Here is a 26736-nt window from a genome sequence, read left to right as displayed (position 1 = left end):
AATAGGCTTTTCCAAAGTAGTTTTGCAACAGTGTATCTATTTGAAGACACTTGCATAACTTATTTATCTATCTGTATGTTTATTTTTTTTATTATTTATATATTCACGGGTTTATATCCTTAAACTTCAATCAATAATTTTTATTGTAATATTTATAAATTTGTACATTTATGTATTTTTTTTTAAATTTTACTACCTCTCACAACAGTGTGGCAGTGGAAAGGACCTACCCAGGAAAGTAGCACCTACAGGAAAATAAAAACAAATTATAAACGCCATAAAGAAAAAAAAAAGAATAATTCCATTTATCATGAGATATATTTCTGTATATAATCTCTATCAACAACTGCTTTGAACTATGAAGTATAAAATTTATAACTACTAAAACTGTGTATGAACTGAATAATACATTATTTGCAAATACTTGAATTTATTTTTGTTTAAAAATATTGTCTTCAACTGGTTCTCTGATTTTTACATTTACTCATAGCTCATGGTTTGTTAAGAAAGTTTACAGAAATTTATTATACTTTTCTGAAGTAAATTATTTTAAAAATAATTAAATTAATTATATTAATAAATTGTTGGTTATTAATTAATTGATTATTAAATCTTAAATTATTATTTTAATATTCGATATCAGCATGCAGCCTGGTACTCTTTATTAGCACCTTAAAAGTAGAGAAACAGCTGAGTAACTTGTACAAATATTAAAGGTATCCCTTTTTTAAAAAGGGTCACCAGACCAAAAACAATGAAACATATAAAACGGAAGCTCCCAAGGACAGGAACTGTGTTCACTTCTATCTCACCAGCCTATGAGAGAAGTTCAAACACAATATGTATCTAATAATCATTGCTGGATGAACAGATTTCATCTTTCAGTTTTCTTAGGGAAACCTAAGAAATGTTTACTATGACTGCTAGTTGCAGTTTGAGCATGAGCTTGTTGAAAAAAATGGTGAAGTGGATGTTAAATTACTCAAATCTGGAGCTAGTCAGCATTTCAGTGAGACAAGGGAAACTAAGAAAGATAAGTAAAATAGGAAAGGAGGAACAGGTTTACTTAAGTTTTTCCAGTAACAATTTGTTATAAGATTTGGTTTTACATTTTAAATTATGTTTCTTTAACCGTGCAGTTGATATGTGTAGAAAATAAATGTACATGTTTTATAAAGTATGTCATGGAAATAAAATTAACTAAACCTTAAGGTACATCAGAATCACCTGGCAGACTTGTTAAAACAGGTTACTGGGCCCATCCCCAGAATATATGGTTTCAGTTGATCTGGAATGGGCCCAAGAATTTGCATTTCTAACCAATTTCCAGGTAATGTTGCCACTGCTGATCTGGAGACCACACTTTGAGTACCCTAGTCTAAACTGATGATTCATAATTCTCTTTTTGCTATCCCTCCCAAGAAAAATAAAGTACACTATCATTTTTCTTCACTAACAAAAAAATAATAATAATCTGTAGTCCAAGCTATAAAGATCTGCATCATTCTCTTGATTTTTTCTTTTTTTGGGGGGAAATAACCAATACAAAGGTACATTTTAGAGCCTTTTTCAATGAAGCACTAATGGTTCACTGCAACAAAGTATGTGAATTGTGATTTCCAGTAAGAAGAGTTTTAATTAACACCAATCATCATGTAAAATGAGTAGCTTTATTTGTGAAGTCCAGAAGTTCAATCATTCCTATTTGTCAAAGAAGAAAGAAGTATTTTCAAACCATAAATTTCAAAGAAATGCTTTATCACTCTTCATCTTTAATTATGACTAGGAGGCTTTTCCTCTGTAGTACTGCAGCAATCAAACAAGCTTTCTAATTCATGCATGATCACGAATAGTACAGGCACACTGCTATCCAACAAATTAATATTTAGAATTTACATTAAAATATGTGAATACCATTCTTTTGGAATAGTTATTTGAATACCTGATATGATAGAATTTTAAAACTGGAAGGTATACCACCTAGCATCTGATCCAAACCCCTTAGTTTACAGACATCCAGTTGGAGTGTTTTGTGATATGCTTTAACCTTGGAGGCCCAGACAGGACTGGAAACTCACTGTCTTGATTCCTAGTTTCGTATTTTTTTTCCATTACCCTCAGTAGTTACTTTACCAGAAGGTATTTGGAATTGAATATTTTCGAAGTGTTTAAGGTTCATATATACTAGCATTATATAGCAGGATAAGAACAGATAGTTTGGTAAAGAGACAATAAACTTTGTGCAATTATTTACTTTCTTTATCTCTGTTTTCTTAATCTATTATTATCCAGATAAGATCCGTTAAAAATAACAGGACCTTATTTTCTTTTTTATGAATATCTTTAGAGTTGCCTTAATTAGTGTTCATGAAAATAATCATGAGACTGTATATATTTCTACCATATGGTTCTAGAAATAATAGGCTTCTATAATTTTCCATTCCTCTCATGAAATAAAATATAGTCCCAGTGTCACTGTTAGTAAAGGAGCCATGTGAATGTTTAGTAATGTACTCCTGTACAATTCAGGGTTTATTGATAAATTTGATTTTCTACTATTTTTTTATCTGCTCTTTTTTTCTGTTTTAATAATAAAGACTAAATATTCCTTGACATATTGAGAAATGAGATTTTCTTAAAGTTGATTTCATTTCACTTGTTAAATAATGACTGGGGGGCAGGAGGCAGCACAGCGGGGGGTGGGCCGGGTGGCGGTGGGGGGGCCGTGCCCAGCGTGGCCTGTGGGCCAGCAGAGAGGTGCGTGGTGGTCGGTGACTGCTCGGGGGCAAGATGTGTCTACTCACGAACTACACCAGCAGTGCCTTCCTGGAGGGCTACTTGCCTGCCATCTTCAGCTCCTGTGCAGTCAGCATCACCTCAGGGGACAGCTAGTGCCTCCGGTTCTCTGTGACACAGCCAGACAGAACGACGGTAAGCGGACAAGAGAACTGTGCTCATCTGAGGCTTTTATCTTATCCAATGACTGATGTCCTCCTTATGTGCTTCTCTGTGGTACATGTAGCCTCATTTCAAAATGTGAAAGAGAAATGGGTAACAGAACTTAAGGAATACACACTAAATATACCTGTTGCATTAGTAGGAACTCAGATCTCCGAGACGACCCCAAAACTACAGCAAGACTGAAAGGTATGAAAGAAAAATCTCTGTCTGGCACAAGGGTGGAAACTAGCAAAAGAAATGGGAGCATGCTGCTACGTGGAATGGTCGACTTTAACCTATCAGGGATTGACGTGTTTGGTGAGGCTATCGTAGCCATTTTAACTCCAAAGAAACACACAGTAAGAAAATAAAAATAAATAAAAAAGTAGGATCAAGATATATAAACCGTTGTTTGATTACATGAGAAACATCGCCAGTGTCCAAGAAAACGGTCCATTTCTCTCAGAAAGCATATGAAATGCTACAGCTATACCCAGACCTCATAAATAATGAAGCAGTTTAAAACTTGAGATTTTTTTTAAAACGCTGTGGTCAGAATTGTATAAAAGTCATTAACAAATGTTTTCCTAAAGGCTGAAGAAGCAGCAAACCAGTCTGAAGCCAGAGTCTCTTCTAAATGCTTTATTTCAACCAGAAACTACAATCTCTCAGGGATCATAGTTTAAAAAGCTACAATCGCATCATGTTGTAACTATGTGAAAAACAGTGCTGTAAATAGAACTGCCTGGCTTAGACCGTGGTACTTCTGCATAGACCGTGGTACTTCTGCATAGACCGTATGGAGTCTGCACAAAGAAGCATCTTCTCCCTTGGCTCCAATTAATTGTTCTTGTATGTAAGTTGCTTTCTATTTTAGTATATCTAGAGTGGTGAAATAACAAGGCCAATCACATAGTCAAAGGTCATTCCAAGCCTACAAGAGATGGGCCATCCCAGAGGGGAACATGTACAGGATCAAACAAAACAAAACAAAAAAACAAAGGTTTTATTATCACTTAAGCCAGAAGTTAAATGTAACCTCAGTATTTCCATATTAAAGCTTGATGTGCTTTCTTTAAGAATACTAAAAGTGTAATAAAGTCATAATTGCATTTATTATGAAAACTAAAAATGTGTACATTTTAGTTAATGTGCATTAAATACCAGTAACAAGGCTTCTGTCAAAAAAAATACAATAATTATTAAGGTGTTTTTTTGTTTGTTTCATCTTACATTCATTAGTAATAATCTTGCCAATAACCATAAGAAGTGCCCTTAGTAAGTCTTTGGCTGAGTACTGATCCGCACCTTCATGGGGTAAAACTCCGTAAGGAAAGAACCATCAGAAATTAGGAGGCTACACAACAGACTGGGAATAATTCTCAGTTCTGACTCAAATTACCACAAACGCCATGTGGCTTGAAACAACAGAAGTTTATTCTTTCACTGTTCCAGAGGGCAGGATTCTGAAGTCAAGCTAAACAAGTGGGAAGCAGAGAGAAGGGGTTCGGACCCACCCAGATGCTTCATTGGCTACAGGCCAGCACAAAGAAGTTCCCTGACGATTATGGACCCGGCAGAAGCAGCGTTGGAGGAGAAGGTGCTCACGTGTATGATTTATTCAACGTAGCTTAGCTTGTTGAGTGACTTGAGGTCATTATGAATACTGCTTTTTGGATTGCATCATAGATAACATTGCAAGGAACATCTGCTGCGGAGCAGTACAGTGGGTAATGTTCCTTCAGTACGGTGGTTTCAAGAACCATTGAGAATTCTAGAAACAACTGTAATAATGAAAAATCTCTCAGAAGATAATGCAAAGAGGAATTCACCTAAATGTCCTATAACAGCCTGGCAGACGCTGCTTAAACCAAGGAATAGAATCTGGCAAGCACTGCTATGAAGACTGAAAAATATGTCAAAAAAAAAAAAAGCTTGCCATTGGCACTTTCCAAGCAACTCAGCAAGCTTTGAGAAAGGGAAGGAGCTCTGTTTCAAATATGTGAATAGTGGTCAAACGTGACCAAGTGGATTTTGTGGAACATTTTATTTCCCAGACCTATCATTACCAACATGGGCACATAAACACATGTTTTTAAACTTCTGTCTAAAAGGAAAGATTACTGCAAGATTTCATAACCACCCTATCAGCTCAAGATTTGGATCATAATACTGAGGATGTTCTGTCATACCTACATGGCAGACCGCTGTGTGCACGGAATGGTACATTACAGAAGATATTTCTCTAGAGAACGGTCGAAACAGATTTTCTGTGACAAGACCTACCAGAATAAGGGGAAAATTAGAAATGGTATGAATTCAAAACAAATCTCTGCGTGGCATTTTGTCTTCCAACACTTGGGGAATAAAGCTCCCGATAGAGCTTTACTTGATCCTAAAACAGTGAGATGACAGTAAAATCTAATTGGAGATGGTGAAGGCATGACTTAAGCAGAAGCCACTGCCAAGTTAAAACAAGCAAAGTTTACTGTGCGTACTGTGATGCTTAGAAGAGAATAAGTGGTCTTCAAATGATAACATGTTGATAAAAACATGCACTAGAATACAAGCAGATTCTCACAAGCCACGTGAATTTTGTCACGTGCCTTCAATATGATGCGAGAATGGTCAGAACTCCACTGCCACCAACATGTAGGCTGTTGGCATGTGAAACTCACTGACTCCACATTGTGTAGCAATTTTGCACCCAAATGTCAGTAACTGTGTGATGCTGACAAAGCAAGACTGCTTGGGGGTGTAGTCTTCCTCCCAAGGATGGTAGTTGTGGAGTTTGGTGACAAGGACATTATTTCTACATCAGGAGCTAGCATTATAAGAGTGGAACGCAGTACTGTACGCTGGGAAGGACGTAAGATGGATGCACGTGAGGCATTGCCCATTTGCAATACCGTAAGAGGCTGGTAGCTGACACGTGATTCACCTGACACCATCAGGTTGTGAGACTGTATTACGTATGAGTCTGCCAGGGCTGCTGTAACAAAATACCACAGACTGGGTGACTTAAACAACAGAAATTTATTTGCTCACAGTTCTAGAGGCTGGAAGTCCAAGATCAAGTAGCCGGCCAGGTTGGTTCCTTCTGAGGCCTCTCTCCTTGCCATGCAGATGGCCACCTCACCGTATCCTCAAGTGGCCTTTTTCTCTGTGCATGTGTGCTCCTGGTATCTCTTCCTCTTTCTATAGGGACACCAAGATGAAGAACAGTGGGAACAAATCCCCACGCGGGTTCTCGGTCTGGATTCCAGGTGTCATGAAAGGGGCACAGTGGGCCTGCAGGTGACCCGGGGAGTTAATCTTCTCAGCACAGCCGACTGCTCAAGTACTGCCGCCCAAAAATGCATCTTATCTTTCATGAGTGATTAGTATCTCCTGTTCCTCCTCTCTTCCTCTCTGCTGCTTCTTTCCCATGTTTGATCCTAGACAAAGATGGCCTATAAATGTATTTCATTTAAAAAAAAAGGAAGGAAAAAAAGCCCATGAGTTTAAATCCTGATTCTACCACTTAGTAGTTTACACAAATTACCAGCCTTCTCTTGTGCATCAAATTTCTCATTTGTAAAATTGAAAGAAGAATTGCTGCCCTCACAGGATTGTCATAAAGGTTGAGTAAGACAACTCACGTAAGCAACTAGCAGGCGACCCGGAACACGGCAGAGGCTGAGAGCATTTTTGTTAGTGTTCCTCTTCTGTGATAGTGCCACACAGGAGAATATAGGAGAAGAGGTTTGGAGAAGGAAGAATGGAGGGAAAAGTTAAAAGTTCCACTTTTACGTGAGTTGGCATCAGTATACTGAGAGTTATAAAGGATTTGTAAACTTTAAACAACGCCCTGCATGGCATGTTGTAAGCTAGGGACTGTGCTGACCAGTACAATAGGAATTGTATTTTTACCATTTAAATTAAATTATCCTCAGTGCCTTTATATTGTATAGTGACAGCAGTTAATTCCAAATTTATCCATTAAAATCTTCTGGTTGTTGTGTTAATAAAGACTTTAAATGAATTTAAAGGCACTGCAAATAGGTTTGTGAACTCTTATGGAATTTCTTTCTTCCCATCGCCCACATTCTGAGCCTGAACCTTTCAGCATGTGTGATCTGGCACCTGCTTCCTCCCGAAGCCTCAGCTTCTCCCACCTTCTGTTTAGACTCTTACCTCTAATGCCAGGTTCCCACCACACTGAGCTATTTGGGGTTTCTCTTCCCTGGACTCTCACATGTGGGGTACAATCTGCCTGAGACACAATTTTCATCTCTTCAGCTAGCAATTTCCTGATTATCCTTCATTCTCCTGCAGAGCCTAAACAAGGGACCCCTTCTAACCCCTTCTAGAAATTATCCTGTTTATCATTGTATGTTCAGTCCCTAACACAGTACCACGTACATTAGGATTTCAGTAAGTACTTAAGTGAATAAATCAGTACTCAACCTAAATGCAAAGAATTGTAATGATGATTTTTCATTGCATATATAGTTGTATAACATGTAAATTTTCAAATTTCATTTACGTGGGGAAAAATGTAGAAGTAGTTTATTCGTTAGTGTATATATTATGTCCTACTTTATACACTGCATCACATCTAAAATGGGTTGAGGTCTGCTTCCTTCTTGTAACTGCTATAAGGGATTTGTAGATGCCTGTGCAGCCATTCATTTTGAATTTGTTTTTTCAGAAGAAAAAAATACAGCGACTACTGTAACAAAACAGAGAAAGAGGGTTCTCATAGAAAGGCTTTTCCTCTTAAATTTGTATAGGCTTATAAAGGTGTTTTTAAAGGTAGTGGCAGATTTAGATTGTTGATATAAAATACCCAAAAAACAGTAGTTGTATAGAAATACATCTCAAAAAGAGACATTAAACCCAAGTGATCACGACGAAATTATGTAATCTGGTTGTTCCACTAAATTTTTCCTTTTTGTAAAAGTCTTGACGTTTTGGAGAATTTTTCTTTTCCAGATGCCTCTGCTCAGCACAGGGAATGGGACCAAAGGTAGAATGAAAGAATTCTAAGAAAATAAATGATGTGTGAGCTTTTTTTTCCATTTGCTTCACAAGTAATTTACTTAAAAAAAATTAAGATCTGCTATTTTGAAGCTAACCTTAGTGTGTTGAATGCTCTTAACCATTTCTCAATCCCACAGTCTTTTATCTTGCTTCTCCTGCTGTGTTCCCACCACCCCTGATCCCATTAGCAAACCCTGAGACAGCCTCAGACTCACCAAAGTACTGCTTTGGTTTCAGCTGCTCTTCTGCAAGAGGAAGTGAATGTTGGGGGTTTTCTCTGTGGTACTGTTGTGATAAAGCTGTGGTGGTCTTATCTCTCTCTTAGGCAGTGGCTCTTTATGACTACACAGCGAATCGATCAGATGAACTAACCATCCATCGCGGAGACATTATCCGAGTGTTTTTCAAAGATAATGAAGACTGGTGGTACGGCAGCATAGGAAAGGGACAGGAAGGTTATTTTCCAGCTAATCATGTGGCTAGTGAAAGTAAGTTTTATGCTCCCTTCCTGGTTTACTAATACGGTATAACTGATAGTCCAAGATTTTATCATTTTCTACACTTTAACTTGCTGTCTTGTTACTTTTGCGTATAGTTACCAATGAGTGTTGCTCTTCATTCTCATGTTGCTCTTCATTCTCATGTTGCAAAAAAATAAAGGGGGCAGGGGCATTAGTACACTCAAAAGCTATTACGTTCTGAGATTGGTATATTAGCTTCACGGATTTCGCATCCCAGGGGGCCTGCCCGTCTAGCTACCACCCTTCTTTAGCCCCTCTTTCCCCACCACCTGCTGCGCGCACAGTGACGTCACCTCTCCTCCTGCCACAGTGACTCCTCAGTTGACAGGCATCTAAGAATCTCTAGTTCACCGACTCCCATTCTTTTTATTTTGTATCCCCAGGCCTAGCTGGTGCCTGCTTAAAGAAAACTGCAATAGATTCTTCCATTCTCGAGTAAATTAAGCCCTCATTTGTGAAAGGAAAAAGAAATGAGCTCAAGAGGAAATTCTAAATCTGAGTTTCTGAAAGCTGTAGATTTGCTTCCAGGCCTTGAGAGGAGAAAATAGAATTAACACAGAGAGCTTGAAAATAAAAGAGTTAAAAAGACTGTGAAGAAAGGGGTGGAGTGTAGCAGTGCTTCTTCAAGAGAATGCTTCCCATCGGCGGTTAACTCAGTGTGTGATAGGAAGAGCAGCGTTCAGGGAACTGACTGCTAATCCTCACTTGATGGCTAATACTGATATGCCTCCGTTCCTCCCATGGAACGAGGAAGCTGAGCTCCATCATCTATCTTTAAGCTTTCTCCCGGAAACACTAAAATCGTATAGTTCCAATTTTAAAATGTAGTAGAGGCAGCCTTGAGAACACTCTAGGTTTTGAATGTTTATTGGTGTCTTTTGTTTCTGCAAAATAATTATTGTAAATAATAGTTGGTTTTCAAGCTAGTCTCTGAAACCCCGTTCAACCCAAATTATGTTTGAGCATAAGTACTGTTGATTTCTAACCTAAGTTCCAAATTTTGAAGGGAAAAAGAGATGAAGTAAAGGAGGAAGAATTTCTTCCATGAAACCTGGGTGCTGGACTAGGCCCAGATAAAATTATTTCTCTTGGGCCACCTTCCAGGTCTGCGCCCGGCCCTTCCCAGGGCTCCCTCCGCAAGAGCGCTGAGTCTCGCTGCAGCTCCTTCCCCAGCTTATCTTCCACTTTCAGCAGGCTCCTCCCCTCCAAAGCGCTAAGTGTCTCAAAAATTACCCACTTCTCTCTCTCATAACAAAATTCTTAATTTCCTCTGTTCCATGGTTTGAATTCTTTTTCTCTGAGCAGTAAGTGACCAATAGCTCTTAAACTCTATCTGAGATATAGTTTTATGTTTAAAGGAGGGTGCAGATGGGAGACAAGTTAAGGCAGTGTGGATGGGAGAAATTTGGGGACAGGTTAATTCCCAGTCACCTCCCGTAAACTCATCACTTCTCACTTCCAGGTCATCTCGAACATCCAGGCCGCTTCCCTCCCCTCCCAGTGATGGCTTCCCACGGGGACCAGCAGCTGGAGTTCTGCAGGGGTAGTTTCTGTTTTTAAATCAAGAGCTGCCTGCACAGTCTTAGTCACTCTGGAGTGTATCTATCATTTTAACTAAATATTACGATCCCTTGTTTCTTTCAGATACAGGTGGAAACTTGACAGTATAAAAAGATTGTGTATTTCCAGGCAAAATGGTATTATGTGCTAACTTCAGAATCTAGTTAGTTTGCAGAAATTACCTCTTAGGCTTGCAAATATTGAGAGGCTATAGATATTTGATCCACAGGGGATTAAAGATTCAATAAAATTTGGTTTTCTTCCATAAGAACCAAAGTGGGACTTCTGAACATACTGCAGTGACCGTGGTTGGTGGCTGCGTTGTAGAAATCAGTTCCATGCCTCAGGCAGTGGCCATCCTTCAGTTGCTGTAATTCCTTGCTGTACCCCAGAATAATTGATGATTTCTTTTGGCATCGGTTACTGCTTGTTGAGAAAGCCTTGCAAAAACCAGAACAAACAAAACATCTTCTGAAAACCTGAGACTATGATTGAATTCTCAGTTCATCAGGGGTTCTTTTCCTCTCCTTTAATCCTACTTTTTACCTGAATTTAACAAAAACTCACCTGCCCAGTTTTAACATTAGAGAAGAAATGACTGTCAGCGGCATATTCCGCTCTAAAAATAGTAGGAGAAATTGTCCTTTATCTTTCTCTGACGCCAGATATGTGCAGAGCAAATGATCTAAGGGATTGTGTGTGAGTGTGTGTGAGAGTGTGTGTATGTGTGCATATTATACATACATACATAATCTCTATCAACTGTTCAATTAAAAGCCATGTCCTTTAGGAAAAGAACACAATAGAAGACACTGGAACCCTGTTATCACAAAGGACATTCCCTTTGTATCTTAAGCCACTGGAAAGGAAAACTTCATCAGTTTCCCTTAATCACATCTGACATTTCCAGTAAGAGATAAAGAAAGCCAATAATAAAATCAACCCATACATGAAGCCCATTAATGTAGCTCATAATTTTAGAATTTTGATCAGGTGTATTTTATCACTCTCATTTCAGAGTTGCCCAAGTCATTTAACCAAAACAGATATCCTTTTTAGCCCTTTAAAATTCCCCTATAACCTTTTAGATTCAGCAGCATGTGTAGATTAAGTAAAGATTATAATCTTAGATCCAACACTGAGTGGATTCTGTGTCATGTATAGTCCCAGCCCTGTGCTTATCTGTTTCCTACCACCTTCACAAATTATTCTTTATCCACACCTCTGCCTGGCAAAATACTACCTATTTTTCAGCCTGACACACCTACCACTTCTTCCATTAAGCATTTGCCATCCCCACATCAGACCTTGTCTTTGTTATTCTCTCTCTTTAGAATAATATCGCGTTCTATTTTATATTAGAGTTAATTGTGAACATATCTGTCTCTGACCAGATTGTAAGCTCCTTGAAAGCAAAGACTCTTCAGTCACCTTCATATCTCCTCCAGCAGTACCTAGCTGATGACCTTGTATATAGCAGGTTCTTGGTAAATGTGTATTAAGATAAAACAAAATAAGCAGCTGCCTGACCACATACATACTAGGTGAAAATGACACTTTCAGTATTTCTGAAATCCTGCTGATCAAAATTTGCCGGTCATAAGTTGTGTTCTTTGGATAACGAATGTGTAAGGCTACAAATCGCCATAACAATAAGTGCCGGGTAGCTTACTGTTACACCAAGGAGGTGTTGGATGTCAGTGTCTTCAGTTTCGTGTCTGCCCCCCTCCATTGTTGTTTTGCCCCATGGAACAGTGCTCCTCAATTTGATTACGTGGATTCTTTGTTCAATTCCAGCACTCTATCGAGAACTGCCTCCAGAGGTAAAGGAGCGATCCCCTCCTTTAACCCCTAAGGAAAAAGCCAACATGGAAAAGGCTTTTTCAGCTCCGCAAAGGGTAAGTGTTTTCAAGAACATATATTCCATGTATTTTGATTTTCACTCTCTCTGGATGAAATCTTACTTTATTTTTCATGCTTATGACCTTCATTGTTTACATTATTATTTCTTCTAATACTGGCACCAACATTATCAAATATATAAGGCAAATATTATTGTAGCCATTTTCCAGATAAGGAAACCGAGGAGGCTCAGAGAGATTAAAGTAGACCCCCAAGTCACAGCCCAAGCGATGGGCCGAGAATCCGAAGTGGAACTTACGACTTTAAGTGTCACACTGTTTCCACTCTACACGTTTCTAACTGTGCTACTGACACTGTCATCAGCCCCACCTGAGGGGTCCACATTTATGCTAGAAAGCACTGGGGCACACACAATAAAAGTGTCCTGTCTTCCTGGATCATTCCTCTTACTTGCTAGCAATTTTAAGTGCTTTTAGGTTAAAATAAATACGGATGTGTTATTAGCCAGAGACATGTCATGTTTTTTTAGCCTGTGCCATCAGCTCCCTCAGGGATATCAGGCGGAATTCTGATGTTGGTAGTGCTTTGGTAGAAAAGTTTATAAGCACCTTACCACCATATATATTACTTATTTAATTTGTTTTATTATGTGACATTAGCTCTTGCCTTAGACTGAATAACTTCAGTTCTTTTTGAGTCCCTGAACTGGCAGGCATGCATATGTATGTGTGTGTGTATATATATATATATTTTTCTTTTTTTAAACAAATACCCTGTCGTGGTAGAGTTTTTTGACAGTTGAACCTGTCATGTATCATTCTGCCGTTCACTCTGTATTTGTTGACTGCTTTCTTCCATGCTAAGCATGCTTCAGTCCTCACTGAAACAAGATTGAGTATGCAAGGCACCTGCCCTTGAGGAGCCTCCAGGCTGGTGGGTGAGACACCTGCAAGCAGGCGGTTCCAGGGAACTATGCTAGGAACTGTAATGAAGATCTGTGCACGATGCATTGGGCGTACACAGGAAGAAACACTCTAAATGTGCCCCAGGGAGTCCAGGAAGAGTTCCCAGAGGAGGTCAGGCTTGAGCCAAGGCTTACAGGATGGAAAAGTATGTGTTAGGTAGATGATCGTAGAGAAAACATTCTAGCACAGGGAATAGCTTGAGTAAGGTGTGGCACGGGATGGTTGTGTTTGGGGAGCAGAGGGTCTGATGGAAAGAAGGATAAGGGGAGTACAGGAGCCAAGCCGAATGTGCTCTGCTCAGTTGCTTAGACTGTGGCCTTCAGACAGAGGCAGTCCCCAGGAGAAGGCAACCTGGGAAGTGACATGTACAAATTTACAGGACAAGAATACCATTCTAGTGGCAGCAGAGTGGTTGGGTTAGAAGTAGCTCAGACCTGGGGCAAGGAAATTGGTTAGGAATCCATGGAAAGAAAATGTAAAAGCCTGAACTAGTGCAGATGGAAGGTAGGGGTCATAAGGTAAAACTGACAGGCTTTTATGATTGATTGGACATGATTACTGAAGTTGGAACCTAGGATTGTGCTCAGGGCCCTGCCTCATGATACAGCTGCATGGTTAGTGGTGCCACAGAAATAATAAAGGAACAGGGAAGATATGGGGCGATAGCGACAGGGCGTTGGTGGGAGTAGGAGGTGATGAGCCATTGTGGATATCTTGATTTGTTAGTGGTGTCTGTAGCGCTCCCAGGTAGAAATGTTCACTGGGGAGCCAGAAAGTCCGGATTGGCATTTGAGAGAACATAGGGCTTCAAAATAAAATGGGAGGAGTTAATGCATCCACAGCATTATATCAGGAAAGTTGAGGCTTATGATGAAGCAGATAGCACAGGAGAGAGAGTTCTGAGAGAAGGTGGCCAAGGACAGAATCGCAGTTGAACACTAATTAATATTCAGTATTTAAGGGACAGTTGAAGGGAAGAAGATTAAGAAAGAATAATCAAAGGGGAAGGAAAGAAGAAAAGAAGTGGCCTGGAAGCCAGGGGGAAAGAGAGGTACAGAGTGCAGCATTGGTGGCATAGTGGTGAGCATAGCTGCCTTGCAAAGAGGGTGCAGTCAGGAGGAGTCTCTAACGGGCAGTCAGTTAGAGTCTCAGCATTCGGTCATCAAGAGGACCCCGGCACCAGTACACTAGTGTCAGGGATTCATACCAGGATGATGAGGACTGAAGAGTGAATGGGCCTCAGCAAGTGAACTCATGGAAGTCATTCCTAGCGCTTCTTCACTTGAAGAAAAAGAAAAAAAGTCAAGCAGTGGCTGAAGGGAAATGCAGTTCCAGGAATGATTTTTTAAATACTGGAACGACATAAAATGATACCCTAAGGAATCAAAGCCAGTGGGACAGGTTCAGGCTGAAGGTAGATAAAGAAAGCACACATGGATCTTAGAGAAAGCAGGAGGTTTTTAGTGGAAAGACAGGTTGATATAGATTAGTCTTGGCTTAGAGCAGTGGTTCTCCACTGAGGGTGATTTTGCCTCCCAGGAGACATTTGGCAAAGCCTGGAGAAACTTTTGCCAATATCTGCAAGGAGAGGGATACTGCTAGCATCTAGTCGGTGGAGGTCGCAGATGTTGCTAGACATCCTAGAATGCCCAGGACAGCCCCTCAACAAAGGGCTGGATTGTCTGGCTGTGTTGAGTGTAGAGCATTACTGCCCTGAAACAGATAGATGTGAAAGAGGATGCAGGTAAGTTGATAGCGTGAAAGTCTAGAAATTAAGGATATCTTCATGTTCTCCAAAACAGAAAGGAAGGTCCCCTTGAAATGTGAGGGTCATAGAAGTGAGACAGGAAGAAGAGTAGTGAGTGTTAGAATACCTGTAAGAACAGCAGGAGCAGGGGCTCATTGGGGACAAACAGGAGATTCCTGAGTAGTTCTGAGAGCTGCTGTTTGGATACCATAAAAATCTAGGTGGCATCATTCTGTGTAGTTGGATTTTTCCTCGCTAGTGCCCAGCATCCAGGGCCTAGCAGTAGAGAAGGCAGATTTAGTCTGATGCATGATTGGAGGTGTTGCGGGTATGATAGAGGATGAGAGACTTGATAGCATTGGTCAGACAGTCACTGGAGTGACACACCGTGGAGGATCAGCGAGATTGGAAAGGATATGGAATCAGGAGAAGACTGGCAGGCTCAGAAAGCAAGGTTCTCTGCAAGGTCGCAGCAAGCCACCCACGCCCTAGGGGCAGCGTAGTGTCAAACAGGAAAGGAGTTAACAAACTGGAACTACGGCCTGTAAATCTAGAAATTCTTTTGCTTATTTAATATTATATATCAGATGTCAAGCAGCTCGAAGTTATGATAAATCCACAGAGTTGTGCATAAGAGCTGGAGTGAAATCAAAGGACATGTTATTAGAACTGAGCTTGGTCAAGGAATTAGGACGCAGAGTATTTGACAGGTTGTTCTCTTGGACATTCAAATTCCAGGATGGTTGCAAGACTTGGGATGAAGAGGACACTGGTAAACCAGGAGCTGAAGTTCTTAATTCTTGTGTTAGAGCAGATGTCTCAACCTTGGCTTCACACTGAAGTTACTTGAGAAATTTAAAAAATAAATAAATAAATTCCTGTCTCCACATCCACAAATTGATTTAATTTTGGGCTGGAATGGGACCTTGGCACAGGTAGATTGCAAAAGCTTTCCAGGTGATTGTAATGTACAGCCAACATTGAGAACCATTGTGTTAGAGTGACCACAAGGTCCAGGGGTAACAGCTGCAAAGATAAATAGAGGGTGTTATATCCAATGTCAAGGCACCCAAGGAGAAGCACTCTTAAAATATAATAGCCTAAAATCAGCAGCAGAGAGCTAAGAGGAGGCCAGTGCTAACTCCAGCCTCCATGGTTCATGGTTGGGTTATGTGTGAGTGAACAGCTTATGCTGCAAAGAACTGAAACAAAAACAATTATTGGTAAAACTCCAGCTTCAAATCCAGCAAGGATTTATGGTGATGGTTGCCTATAACATTATGTGGACTACAGGGGATACAGTTGAAAGGATTGGCAGGAAATTTGGCTGTGGGCAAATGCCACATGTGTAATAGTATCCATTGTTTGGAATTCGCCAGATTTAAGAATTTAGGAGGATGCTAGTGTAAATTTAACCTAAAGATATATAATACAGTGAAAGCATTAATAACATCAGCATAGGGTCATTGTGACAGCTAGCGAGATTTATAGTCTATGTCAGGAACTGTGTGAGATGCTATGAAAGACACAACCTTTGCTTGTAGTGGCTTACTGGTATTCCCAACTCTGCATCATGCTGAGCTTTGAAATTGGGGTTACATACCCCCCACCTTTGTGTGTTCCTGTCCAACAGCCTTGAACTAATTCTGCCTCAGCCAGAGGAGATATAAGGAACTCTGTCAATGTCTTATTGGTGCACCTGTGTTCCTATGGATGGAAACCTCTTACCTGCTTCCAAGGCTCCCCAGTTCTCACTGCCTGTGCCACCCCTCTACTCAGCAGAACTTGTTGCATCATAGTCATAGTTTAGGCTGTAATTGATTTTTTAATTTTCTGTGCCTTCTCACAGACTGACCTCCATGCTTGAAACAGACCTTTATATTCATATCCCAGCAGACAGTTCTTCAGATCTCCAACTTGACCCTTGGGGTCCGCTTCAGGCTATCCCACTGCTGCCCAAACCCTAATTCTAATAGATCTCAGAGAACTTGTAGATATGCAGGTAAAACATTTAAAAACATAAAATAGGTAAATCAAGGAAGTTGCAGAGGGTAAGAATACATTTAGGGAAGGAAGTAGGAAAGTTCTCATGGTGAAGATGGAGCTCAAATAAGGAAGGCTTTAAAGTTTAAGATGCAAGGATGTCTTTTATTGAATGTGATTTGACCTGCTTTATCTGAATTCATGTGTTAGAATAGAATCTTACATATATGTACTTATCTTTACATGTGGACATGTGTAGTTAGGCAGTGTTTTACTTCGCCGTGGGAGAAAGTATAAAGAATGACCTGCACTTATGTAAGAAGTCCCTGGGAAACGTTAACATCGTCCCAGGTAACCAAATGCCTTGGGTACACTCTGAGTCGTGACGCAAACACACACCCAGCCCTTGAGAAATGTGTAACTAGGCTTCCTTAGCACCTGGCATAGTTGCATTTCTTCAGTTTAGTTTCTTTACCAGAATGTGTATGGTTTGATTTTATCAAGATCCTGCCTTATACACCTACCACAAATTCTATCAGATGTTTAATTTCATGTGCGAGTTTTATTTTTACTATCATATATTTTTTTTTAAAAAAGGATATGAAAAGTCGTCTCTGATAAGCAGCTAGAATTGGGGGGTGGGGCCCTAAGTTCATACAATTATAGAATTGGTGACGTGGAAGGAACCTTAGAGATCAACCCTGGTGATTCTTGTCAACTCCTTCACTTTGTAGATGAGGAAATCAAGACAGATCCAGAAAGGTTAGAAGAGGTTCACTCAGAATGAGCCTCCTGATAGGAGCTCAGGCTCCATGCTCTCAGGTGGGTGCCCTTTTTCCTCCACCACCTAGTCAGCAACACAGATAGACAGCTGTTACCTGCACAGCTAGCCACGTTTTGCTTTTTTACATCCCTGTTTTGTGTTTCCTTCATTGTACCCTTTCTTCATGTGGAAGTCTTTAGAATTGAATTGTCTATACTTCTTAAGGAAAAAAGGAAAGAAACCTCCTCCATAGTTTTTTTTTTCTTTTTTTAAATTATTTCTATTCGAATTGTAGAATAAGAAGTAAAACTATACCTTCTGGCAGCTGCTGAAACTTCTAAGTCCTTCCAAGTGGAACACACCTGTTCTGTCGCTAAATGTACCAGATACCTTCCATCATTTCGTCTGATTTCATTGAAGTGTTAGTGGGTAATGGCAGCATTTGGGTTTTCCACTGCAAGAGGAGGGGGATGGGTCTTGTTCATTACTCTCCACAGTTGGCCAGAGAATCCCCAGACAAATTAACCTGTAGCACAGGGGTATAGGAGAATGTTTTCCTCTAGCTCATTCCAGAACATTTTTATCATAGCGTGCTGTAAATTTGCATCTCATAGAAGGAAGAATATTGGTGCTAGCAGGGAGAAAAGAAACACAGAAGGTTTGGGGAAAAAGTGCTGACAGTCTTGGTTTATTTGCGTTTGTATCGTGGACCTTTTTTTTAGGCTTTTTATTTTTGCTCGCCTAAGCATTAACCTGTATCATTCATTTATTTGGGGAGGAAAATTGTTGTTAAAATTCCTTTTATAAAAAATGTAGTTAATTCGAGGATTTATACTGTAAGAGTAATATACACTCATAGTTTTAAAAATCCAAACAATAAAGAATAGTGTACATGAAGAATAAAACTCCTCCATCCTGCTAATATTCATGTTTATTCTATTTCTTGCATATGCTGTTCAAAATGTTATCTGTATATGTATACATATATGTCCATTTATGTCTGTTGCTTGTTTTGATGAAACTATGATCATGCTTAATCTTTCTCTTTCACCAGTATATCTTGGACATCTTTTTTTAATTTAGTTTTTTGAAGTACAGTTGACATACAATATCAGTTTCAGGTGTGCAACATAGTGATTCAACATTTAAATACATTATGATCACCACAGTAAGTCTAGTAACCATCTGTCACTATACAAAATTATTACAGTGTTATTGACTGTAGTTCTTTTTTTTTTTTTTTTAATTTATTCATTTATTTATTTATTTTTGGCTGCGTTAGGTCTTCGTTGCTGCCCGCGGGCTTTCTCTAGTTGCCGCGAGCGGGGGCTGCTCTTCGTTGTGGTGTGTGGGCTTCCCATTGGGTGGCTTCTCTTGTGGAGCACCAGCTCTAGGCGCCCAGGCTTCAGTTGTTGCAGCACATGGGCTCCATAGTTGTGGCTCATGGGCTCTAGCACACAGGCTCAATAGCTGTGGCACACGGACTTAGTTGCTCCGCGGCATGTGGGATTAAACCCATGTCCCCTCCATTGGCAGGCGGATTGTTAACCACTGCGCCACCTAGGAAGTCCCTTGACTGTACTTCTTATGCTGTATATTACATCCCTGTAACTTATTTATTTCATAACTGGAAGATTGCACCTCTTAATCCCCTTCACCTATTTCGCCCGGTCTCTCATTCCCATCCGCGCTGGTAATCACCAGTTTGTTCTCTGTATCTATGAGTCTGTGTTTGTTTTGTTTTGTTTGTTCATTTGTTTTGTTTTTTAGATTCCACATGTAAGTGAAATCATAGGATATTTGTCTTTGATTTATTTCACTTAGCATAATACCTTCTAGATCCATCCATGTTTTCATAAATGGTAACATTTTATTCTTTTTATGGATGAGTAATAGCCCATTGTATATACACCACATCATCTTTATCCATTCATCCATCAGCGCACACTTAGCTTGCTTCATATCTTAGCTATTGTAAATAATGCCACAATGAACATAGGAGTGCATACATCTTTTCGAATTAGTGTTTGTGTTTTTTTCCGGTCAATACCCAAAAGTGGAATTGGTGCATTATAGGGTAGTTCTATTTTTAATTTTTTGAGAAACTTCCATACTGTTTTTCCACAGTGGCTGTAGACATTTACATTCCCACCAACAGTGCACAAAGGTTCCCTTTTCCCCACATCCCTGCCAGCACTTGTTATTTTTTGTCTTTATGAGGATAGCCATTCTGACGGGTGTGAGGTGATACTTCATTGTGATTTTGATTTGCATTTTCCTGATCATTACTGATGTTGACCATCTTTTCATGTACCTGTTGCCATCGGTATGTCTTCTTTGGAAATATGTCTGTTCAGATCCTCTGCCCACTTTTCAATTGGATTGTTTGTTAGACACTGAGTTGCATGCATTATTTTGGATATTAACCCCCTATCAGATATATCACTTGCAGATTATCTACTCTCATTCAGTAGGTTGCCTTTTCATTTTGTTAATGGTTTCCTTCACTGTCCAAAAGCTTTTTAGTGAGATGTAGTACCGTTTGTTAATTATTGCTTTTGTTGCCCTTGCCTGAGAAGACAGATCCAAAAAATATTACTAAGACCCATGCCTAAGTGTTTACTGCCTGTGTTTTCTTTTTATATATATAAATTTATTTATTTATTTATTTATTTATTTATTTATTTATTTTATTGGCTGTGTTGGGTCTTCGTTGCTGTATACAGGCTTTCTCTAGTTGCGTCAAGTGGGGGCCACTCTTCATTGTGGTGCACAGGCTTCTCCTTGCAGTGGCCTCTCTTGTTGCAGAGCACGGGCTCTAGGCGTGTGGGCTTCAGTAGTTGCGGCACATGGGCTCAATAGTTGTGGCTCACGGGCTCTAGAGCACAGGCTCCATAGTTGTGGCGCACGGGCTTAGTTGCTCCGCGGCATGTGGTATCTTCCTGGGGCAGGGATTGAACCCATGTCCCTGCATTGGCAGGCGGATTCTTACCCATTGCACCACCTAGGAAGTCCCCTGCCTGTGTTTTCTTCTAGGAGTTTTATGGTTTCAGGGCTTATGCTTAAGTCTTTAATTCATTTTGAGTTTATTTTTGTATATGTTGGTCATCTGTTCTTATTAGCACAGATTATTCTTTTCATAGTTTCAAGATACTGAAATGCCCAATTGTCTTTTATTTTTTATACCTAAAATGCCCAGGTTTCTTTTTTTTTTTAATTTCTGAAAATGCATGGCATTCTTCTTTTTTTAATTTCTAAAAAAATGAAACCCATGGTAGAAAAGTACTTTCTACCTTCAATAAATTTTTCAATGTTAACACAACCATGTTTTCATACAAATGCCAGGCGTACGGTGATAATTATGCATGGGAATGTTAGATCATTTCTGTGGATGTAGAGAAATTAACTGTGATGTTTTAATTTATGTCTTTCCCTTAAAACTCATTAAATGAATAATAGTTATTAGTTTTTCTATTCCAAGATAATTACTGAAATATCCATTATATCTCATCCCTTCATTTGAGAAAAATGTTTTAATTATTTTCAGTATTTTACTTAGCATATAGAGTCAGTGAGAGCAGGCTGGGTTAATTCAAAAGATATGGCTTCCTAACTAAACTGCATAGTCCAGTTATATTCAGAAACAGCTGTTTTCTTGTCTAGTCTAAAACAAGAACAGAGAACCCCAAAGCATCAGATAACTCCATCGCAGTTCCTCTTCCAGCCAAGCACATGCACACAATATTTTACATTGGTGGTTCTGTCAACCTATCAGGAAAATAGTAGACAATGAATAAGTTGCCTTCATTGTGCATGTGTCTGCCTTATTCTACAAAACGTCTAATTTTTATTTACCCTCTTCCTCCCAAAAGTAGACAGTTTATTAAAGCCTGGATTAAGTGTGCTATGTATCACTATTTTCAAAAATCACTTCATATAGAAAAATTTTTTCCTGTTTACTTCTCCTTGTACCAGGAGTGCATATGAATTATTCTTAACCATAGGAATTATATGAGTTTATTACTGCGTTAAAGTCCAACAGAAAATTTATAATAGACAGTGGTAGCAGATTTTCCAGCTACCTAAAAGTGAATGTGCACTAAACATACTAAGCACAAAAATGTGCATTGAATACAATCAAATTATTATTGCCTTCTTCCTAATGCTAAAGAATAAAAATTCATGTTTTTTACTTTAGTAAATTCATTTATCAAAGAAAATACAGTTGATTTAATCTCCAATTTGTTATATTAAATAAATAAAAATTAATATATGCTTGGATTCACTTTAAAATTCCAGGAATATTTGAAGTTTTCTTCCTTTACCTGAAGAGAACTAAGTCATAATTTTAACTTACAAGTAAATTAAAGCTAAAGTGCTTATTGATGTCCCATGAAGAATCTCAGTGCAGACAACACTGATATGTATTTCTTTTTTCTCCATAATTTGGTTCAATAATTTATAAATATTTCAAGGAAAAGTGTTAATTTCAAAAAAAAAAGTTATTTACATTTGCAAAATGATCTAGAGAGATACCACGTCCTGCAAAGAAAGTGAGTGCGATATGACAGCAAAGCCAGTGAGTCACCTCACACGCACAGACTTCACTCCCAACAATGAAGTTCCTAAATGTTCTACACAGAGGAACTCTAAAGGCCTCCAGATTCTCTTTCCCTGCAAGGAACCCATAAGGTCTTGACTCTATTAAAGGTCTGGTAACGAGTTTCACTGCCCGTTCTCCTCTTACACCTTTGTCTCAGCCGTTGTCCTTGCGGACTGTCCCTCAGCCTGGGCTTTGTCTCTTCCCCCGCAGCTATGTTTCTTGCTACTTTGGGCAATTCCCCTCTGTGTTTCCAGGACCCTCTCGCCCTCAACAGAGTGAGACCCCACGAACTGCTTGTCTTCTCACTTTATCTTTTTTGGGAGCAGGACCTAGATCATTGCCGGTGGTTCTGAAATAAAGGGGCTGTGAGATAATCCCCCCATAGTGTCTAGCCCAAAAGTGGGTTTGAGGAATGTTTCATTTTCTTGATGTCTTCCCAACTCCCATTACTTAAGATTTGTGCAAAATAACATAAGGGCAAAGTTGTCTTCCATTTTAGCAACCCACTGATTATTCAACCCATCCTCCATCACATCCCATTTTCTTATACAAATCTTCCATGAAAACTCAATTTAGAGAATAAAATTAATTCTCAGTAAAGACTTGTTAATTGTTTCAGTAAATCATTGATAAGTATTTGTAGGACTCCTTCATGACTGAGAAGGCACGTTTGGATTCTGTGAATAATGGGAGAACACGAAAGTATAAAATAAGTGATGCTGTATGGGGTCAAACCAATGTTCCCCTTGGCCCGTACTCTCTACAACAGCGACTTTATGGACTGTTTGATAGGATAATACGGTGTTTGTTCTCTATGGTGATATTTTCAAAAGTTCACCTAAATATTGGTCACACCCCTCTTATCATCTGTTACAAATCTGAAATGTGAAAGATGTTATTGGGAGAACTTCCCACCAGTCATGCCTAGTCATAAATTGCCCTTCGGATAGCAGCAAAATTGACTGTTATCAGCTCCCCCGTCTTCTGACTTGACATCAGCAGGACCTTTTTTCGGAAGTTCTCTGATACCCTGCCTCCGCTGTCCTCTTGTCTTGTCAGGCACTCCAGGGTGTCTGAGGCTTAGCACTGTTGGCACTTGGGGCTTGATAATGCTTTGCTGAGGTGGGGATGTGTTGCGTATTGTAGGATATTTAGCAGCCTCCCAGGCCTCTACCCACGAAATGCCAGCAGCACTGACCCCCTCCAGTTGTGACAATCAAAACTGTCTTCCAGACATTGCCAGGTTTCCCCTGGGGGCCAAAGTTACCCCATCTACACCTCACAGTTGAGAACTACTGCTCTATTTTAATAGAAATATATATAATATATATTTTATACATATGAATATGTGTGTTTTTCCTTAAATGACAATTCTTCTTATTTTAAGATCTTGTTAAGGAGACTTTGCTTTTATTTTCCCATTACCTGCAAGTATATAAGTGGTGGTGGTGGAGTTACAGGCTACCCCTACCTAAAAACAACAGCTTCAGAAAGTAAAAAAGGAAAAAAAAAAAAAAAAAACCAGCTTCAGATAATGATATATCCAGTTACATGAGGCTCAATGTAGTGACTATGTATAAAGTGTCTCTTACTCAAATTTAGGGATCTCTTGACTACCGTTTATTTCCTTTGCTTAAGAAACTTAGCTGTATGCTAATCTTTACATAAACCATGGAAAATTAACTGTATGCTAATGTTCTTATTATTATTACTTAGCAATCCCAATAATGTGGTCACAGTTGTCTCTGATTTTAACATGGTTCTCCTTCAGTTGACATAAAAGAATCTTTTTTTTATTTGAATGTCTTTTTTATCCACACAAACCATGCACACAGTGAAAGATCTCTGAACATACTGGAATAGATTTGTTTTTATCACTCTTTTGAACTAAACTTTTTTGTGCTTGATGAGTCTTTTCTTTCTTTTACCCCTGTTTCTGCTTCCCTGTTACCGTGGGTGTGTTTAAGGAGCAGCCGCTTACCCGCTGCTGTATCTCACACGAAGGAGAGAGAATGTTTGATCAGCCTCCAAAGGTTGGCATCTTCCTTGTGAGAAAATGCTCTGCCCATGCCCTGCCACTTGCAGAGTCAGTGAGTGGAAAAGCAGTCTCGTTCCCAAGATCACAGTAGAAAGCATGCCTGGGCCGAGACCACGAAGGCTACATAGTGCCCTGTTCTTAAACTCAACGGCAGGTATACGTCTAAATTACATTTCAAATAGAATTTTTCCATATAAACAATCTTAGTATATGGGTCCCATTTTTTATCACAACTTTTGGAATTACCTCAAATACCACGTATATTTATTTAGTCTGCTATAGCTGCTCAATGTGTACCTTATAAACGTGATAAAGCAAAAGTGTCATTTGTGCTTGGGTATACATGGTTAAAGAAGACAACTAAAGAACACATTTAAAAGCAACATGACCAAACAATTGTGTTTAAACTAATTTGAAGGTATATACACATGTACACATGCTGAGATAACGAGGGATAAGAGATAAGACTGAGCTGCAGAAAGGCCAGCGAGAGCTCTGCTCCATTTGTTCAGAGGAATCTCTTTTTCTCCCGTATTCTCACAGCATACTGTTTGTCTTTTACTGCATTTATCACCTACTACCTTAGTGCCAAGTCATTTTTACATATATTTGCCCTCAACAAATTATGAGCCTGAGAGTTACCGGGTCTGTTTAATGTTGTTTGTTGGGAGGGAACTTGAACTCCTTGGTGGAGAGTGTTGGTGAGAACTGAGATTCAAACCAGAGGGAGGGAAGAAGGCAAGAGAGGGAGGGAAGAAGGCAAGAGAGGGAGGGAAGAAGGCAAGAAAGGGAGGAGACGACAGGGATCACAACACGCCATGCTTAGCGGCTACTAAGCTGTACTCACTAAGTCAGCTTCACACGCACTCATCAGGGGTCAGTCCTGAGCTCTCCAACCCCCACAAATTACCAGCTTGATATATGCCAGAGTATGAGTTCTCAAACTGCTAGGCCTCAGAATCACATTGGGCACCTGTGTGAGAATACCAGTGCCCAGACTCCACCCTAAACATGCTAATCTTCGGGAGATACTCCTTTATATTTCTGAAAGCTCCTTCGTAGACACAGAGTTATGGAATTTTGCTAGAGAATGTTCTTCCAGCCTCATCGAAGGAATAACATATCTACTTCAGGCCCTTGACCTCGGGGTATAAACTTCCAGTTGACCTGACTAAGTAGGAGTCTATAAGCCATCACACACAGCCACGTGACCCCGGTAGGAATCAACTTTCCAACATTCATATTCCCTCCAAAGGTCCCCCCCTTAGTACTGTCCATATAAGATATTCTCAATGAATGATTATGGTCTGATAGAGACAGAGCTCTCCAAAACTTCATAGATTTGTCAAGGAATACGATCAGGAAAGGTAGCAACTATGAAAAGTAAAATAGGAATTTGGTGGATGCACAGAAGCGATGCCTAGAAACACACAGTCAGTTCTAGTTACTTACAGTAATTATATCCTGTAAATCCACCCTGACACTGAATTAGTGAATTCTAAACCAGTGATCCTAGAGGAATGCAGGGTTAGGTTCTTAAGAGCCTCTAGTCACAACATTTTCATCAATCAATACATAACTTTGTTTTTGTGATTTCTGTCTAAAGACACTTTATTTAATACAGTGGAGTCATTAAAATTGAACTCATGCACTATCACTTGCACCAGAACAGAGCTTAACTAGCACACATACTTTATCTGTGAAGCACCTCAGCCCTCTTGCACTTAGTCACCCTAGACAGCACCTCAGCACTATGCTTAGGGACCATTTTAAACAGCAAAATCACCAACACAGAGCACAAAAATGTGAAAAACGTGGCACTAAATAGGTCACAAAAAGGACGCTTGTTTACCGTACAAGAGCTGATACAGTAAGACAGAGCATTAGAAACATTACAAGGCATTCGGAGGTGCTAAGCTTTCCCCCTCGGCTAGGAATGTGTGCATCGGGCAGCTCAGGTGTGTCACCACTCTGCACCGGTGCATGTATTCAACTGTGACAGCACCACACACATTGATTTGGGGGTTACAAATAAAGTTTAGTGAGTAGGCAAATTTGCAAATAGGGAATCCACAAATAATGAGGATTCGCTCGTTATAATGAGTATTTTGAAACTTTACATAAACTACATAGTCGTTTTATAAAACTTGTAAGTCTTTATAACAAAGATGAAGAAGGAAAAGGTCAGGCATAGGAAATTGGATCAAAACTGTAACCTACTACTCCTAGCCTGGCTCATGCATATGACTTTTTTCTTCTACTCCTCTCTTCCTCTTTGGATGGAAATAAAAGGGCTAAAACTTCCTTGAAGGCAGAGGCTGCGTCTCATTTAAAATTGAGTTCCCAGCATTTGGCACAAAGCAGGTATTCAATAAATGTTTACTGAATGAAGGAAGGATCAGGTAAAGAGACAGGAGCAGCTGCACGGAGGTGTTTGTTAATCTCCGGAATCAGACCGGACCCTGTGGGACGTCAGCCGTGATGGTGCTGCTCACAGGCAGGGGGTCCGCAGCGCCCAGGGGGCCACGGTGGACTCGAGGAGATTGCCACGTCTGCTTCAGTCTCTCCAGTTTCCTGCCCTCATCGCCCATCACTAGGGGATAGTCCAGTCCCGAAAGAGGCAGCAGGTGACCCAAATGATTCTTTGGTTTGCAGAATTTTTTTTGAAAAAGAGAGGGGGTGGCATTCTGACATTTCCTGCTTTCTCAGTTATCTGCCATCAGTTTTC

At 39.7% G+C, this 26736-nt stretch overlaps 1 protein-coding gene across 15 annotated transcripts in view; it reads left to right on the top strand.

Moving 5' to 3' along the window:
• AHI1 (Abelson helper integration site 1) overlaps positions 1-26736 on the top strand; it is a 209768-nt gene that overhangs the window by 147533 nt on the left and 35499 nt on the right. For 12 of the 15 annotated variants that reach the window (XR_009054263.1, XR_009054264.1, XR_009054262.1 and 9 more), the window contains 2 exons: positions 8291-8453; positions 11844-11944. Coding sequence is in view for 8 of the 15 variants with exons in the window: in XM_057738527.1 (XP_057594510.1) it covers positions 8291-8453; positions 11844-11944 (264 nt within the window). In the remaining 7 variants the exon portion in view is untranslated. Of the gene's footprint in view, positions 1-208; positions 275-8290; positions 8454-11843; positions 11945-26736 lie in introns of those variants that run through there. The other 3 variants (XR_009054267.1, XR_009054268.1, XM_057738532.1) reach the window with 2 other exon arrangements.

The sequence above is a fragment of the Hippopotamus amphibius genome, chromosome 6 (genome assembly GCF_030028045.1).
Source record: "Hippopotamus amphibius kiboko isolate mHipAmp2 chromosome 6, mHipAmp2.hap2, whole genome shotgun sequence".
Taxonomy (NCBI): Eukaryota; Metazoa; Chordata; class Mammalia; order Artiodactyla; family Hippopotamidae; genus Hippopotamus; species Hippopotamus amphibius.
The sequence above is the reverse complement of the archived record's forward strand: the minus strand, read 5'-3'. Positions and strand labels throughout refer to the sequence as shown.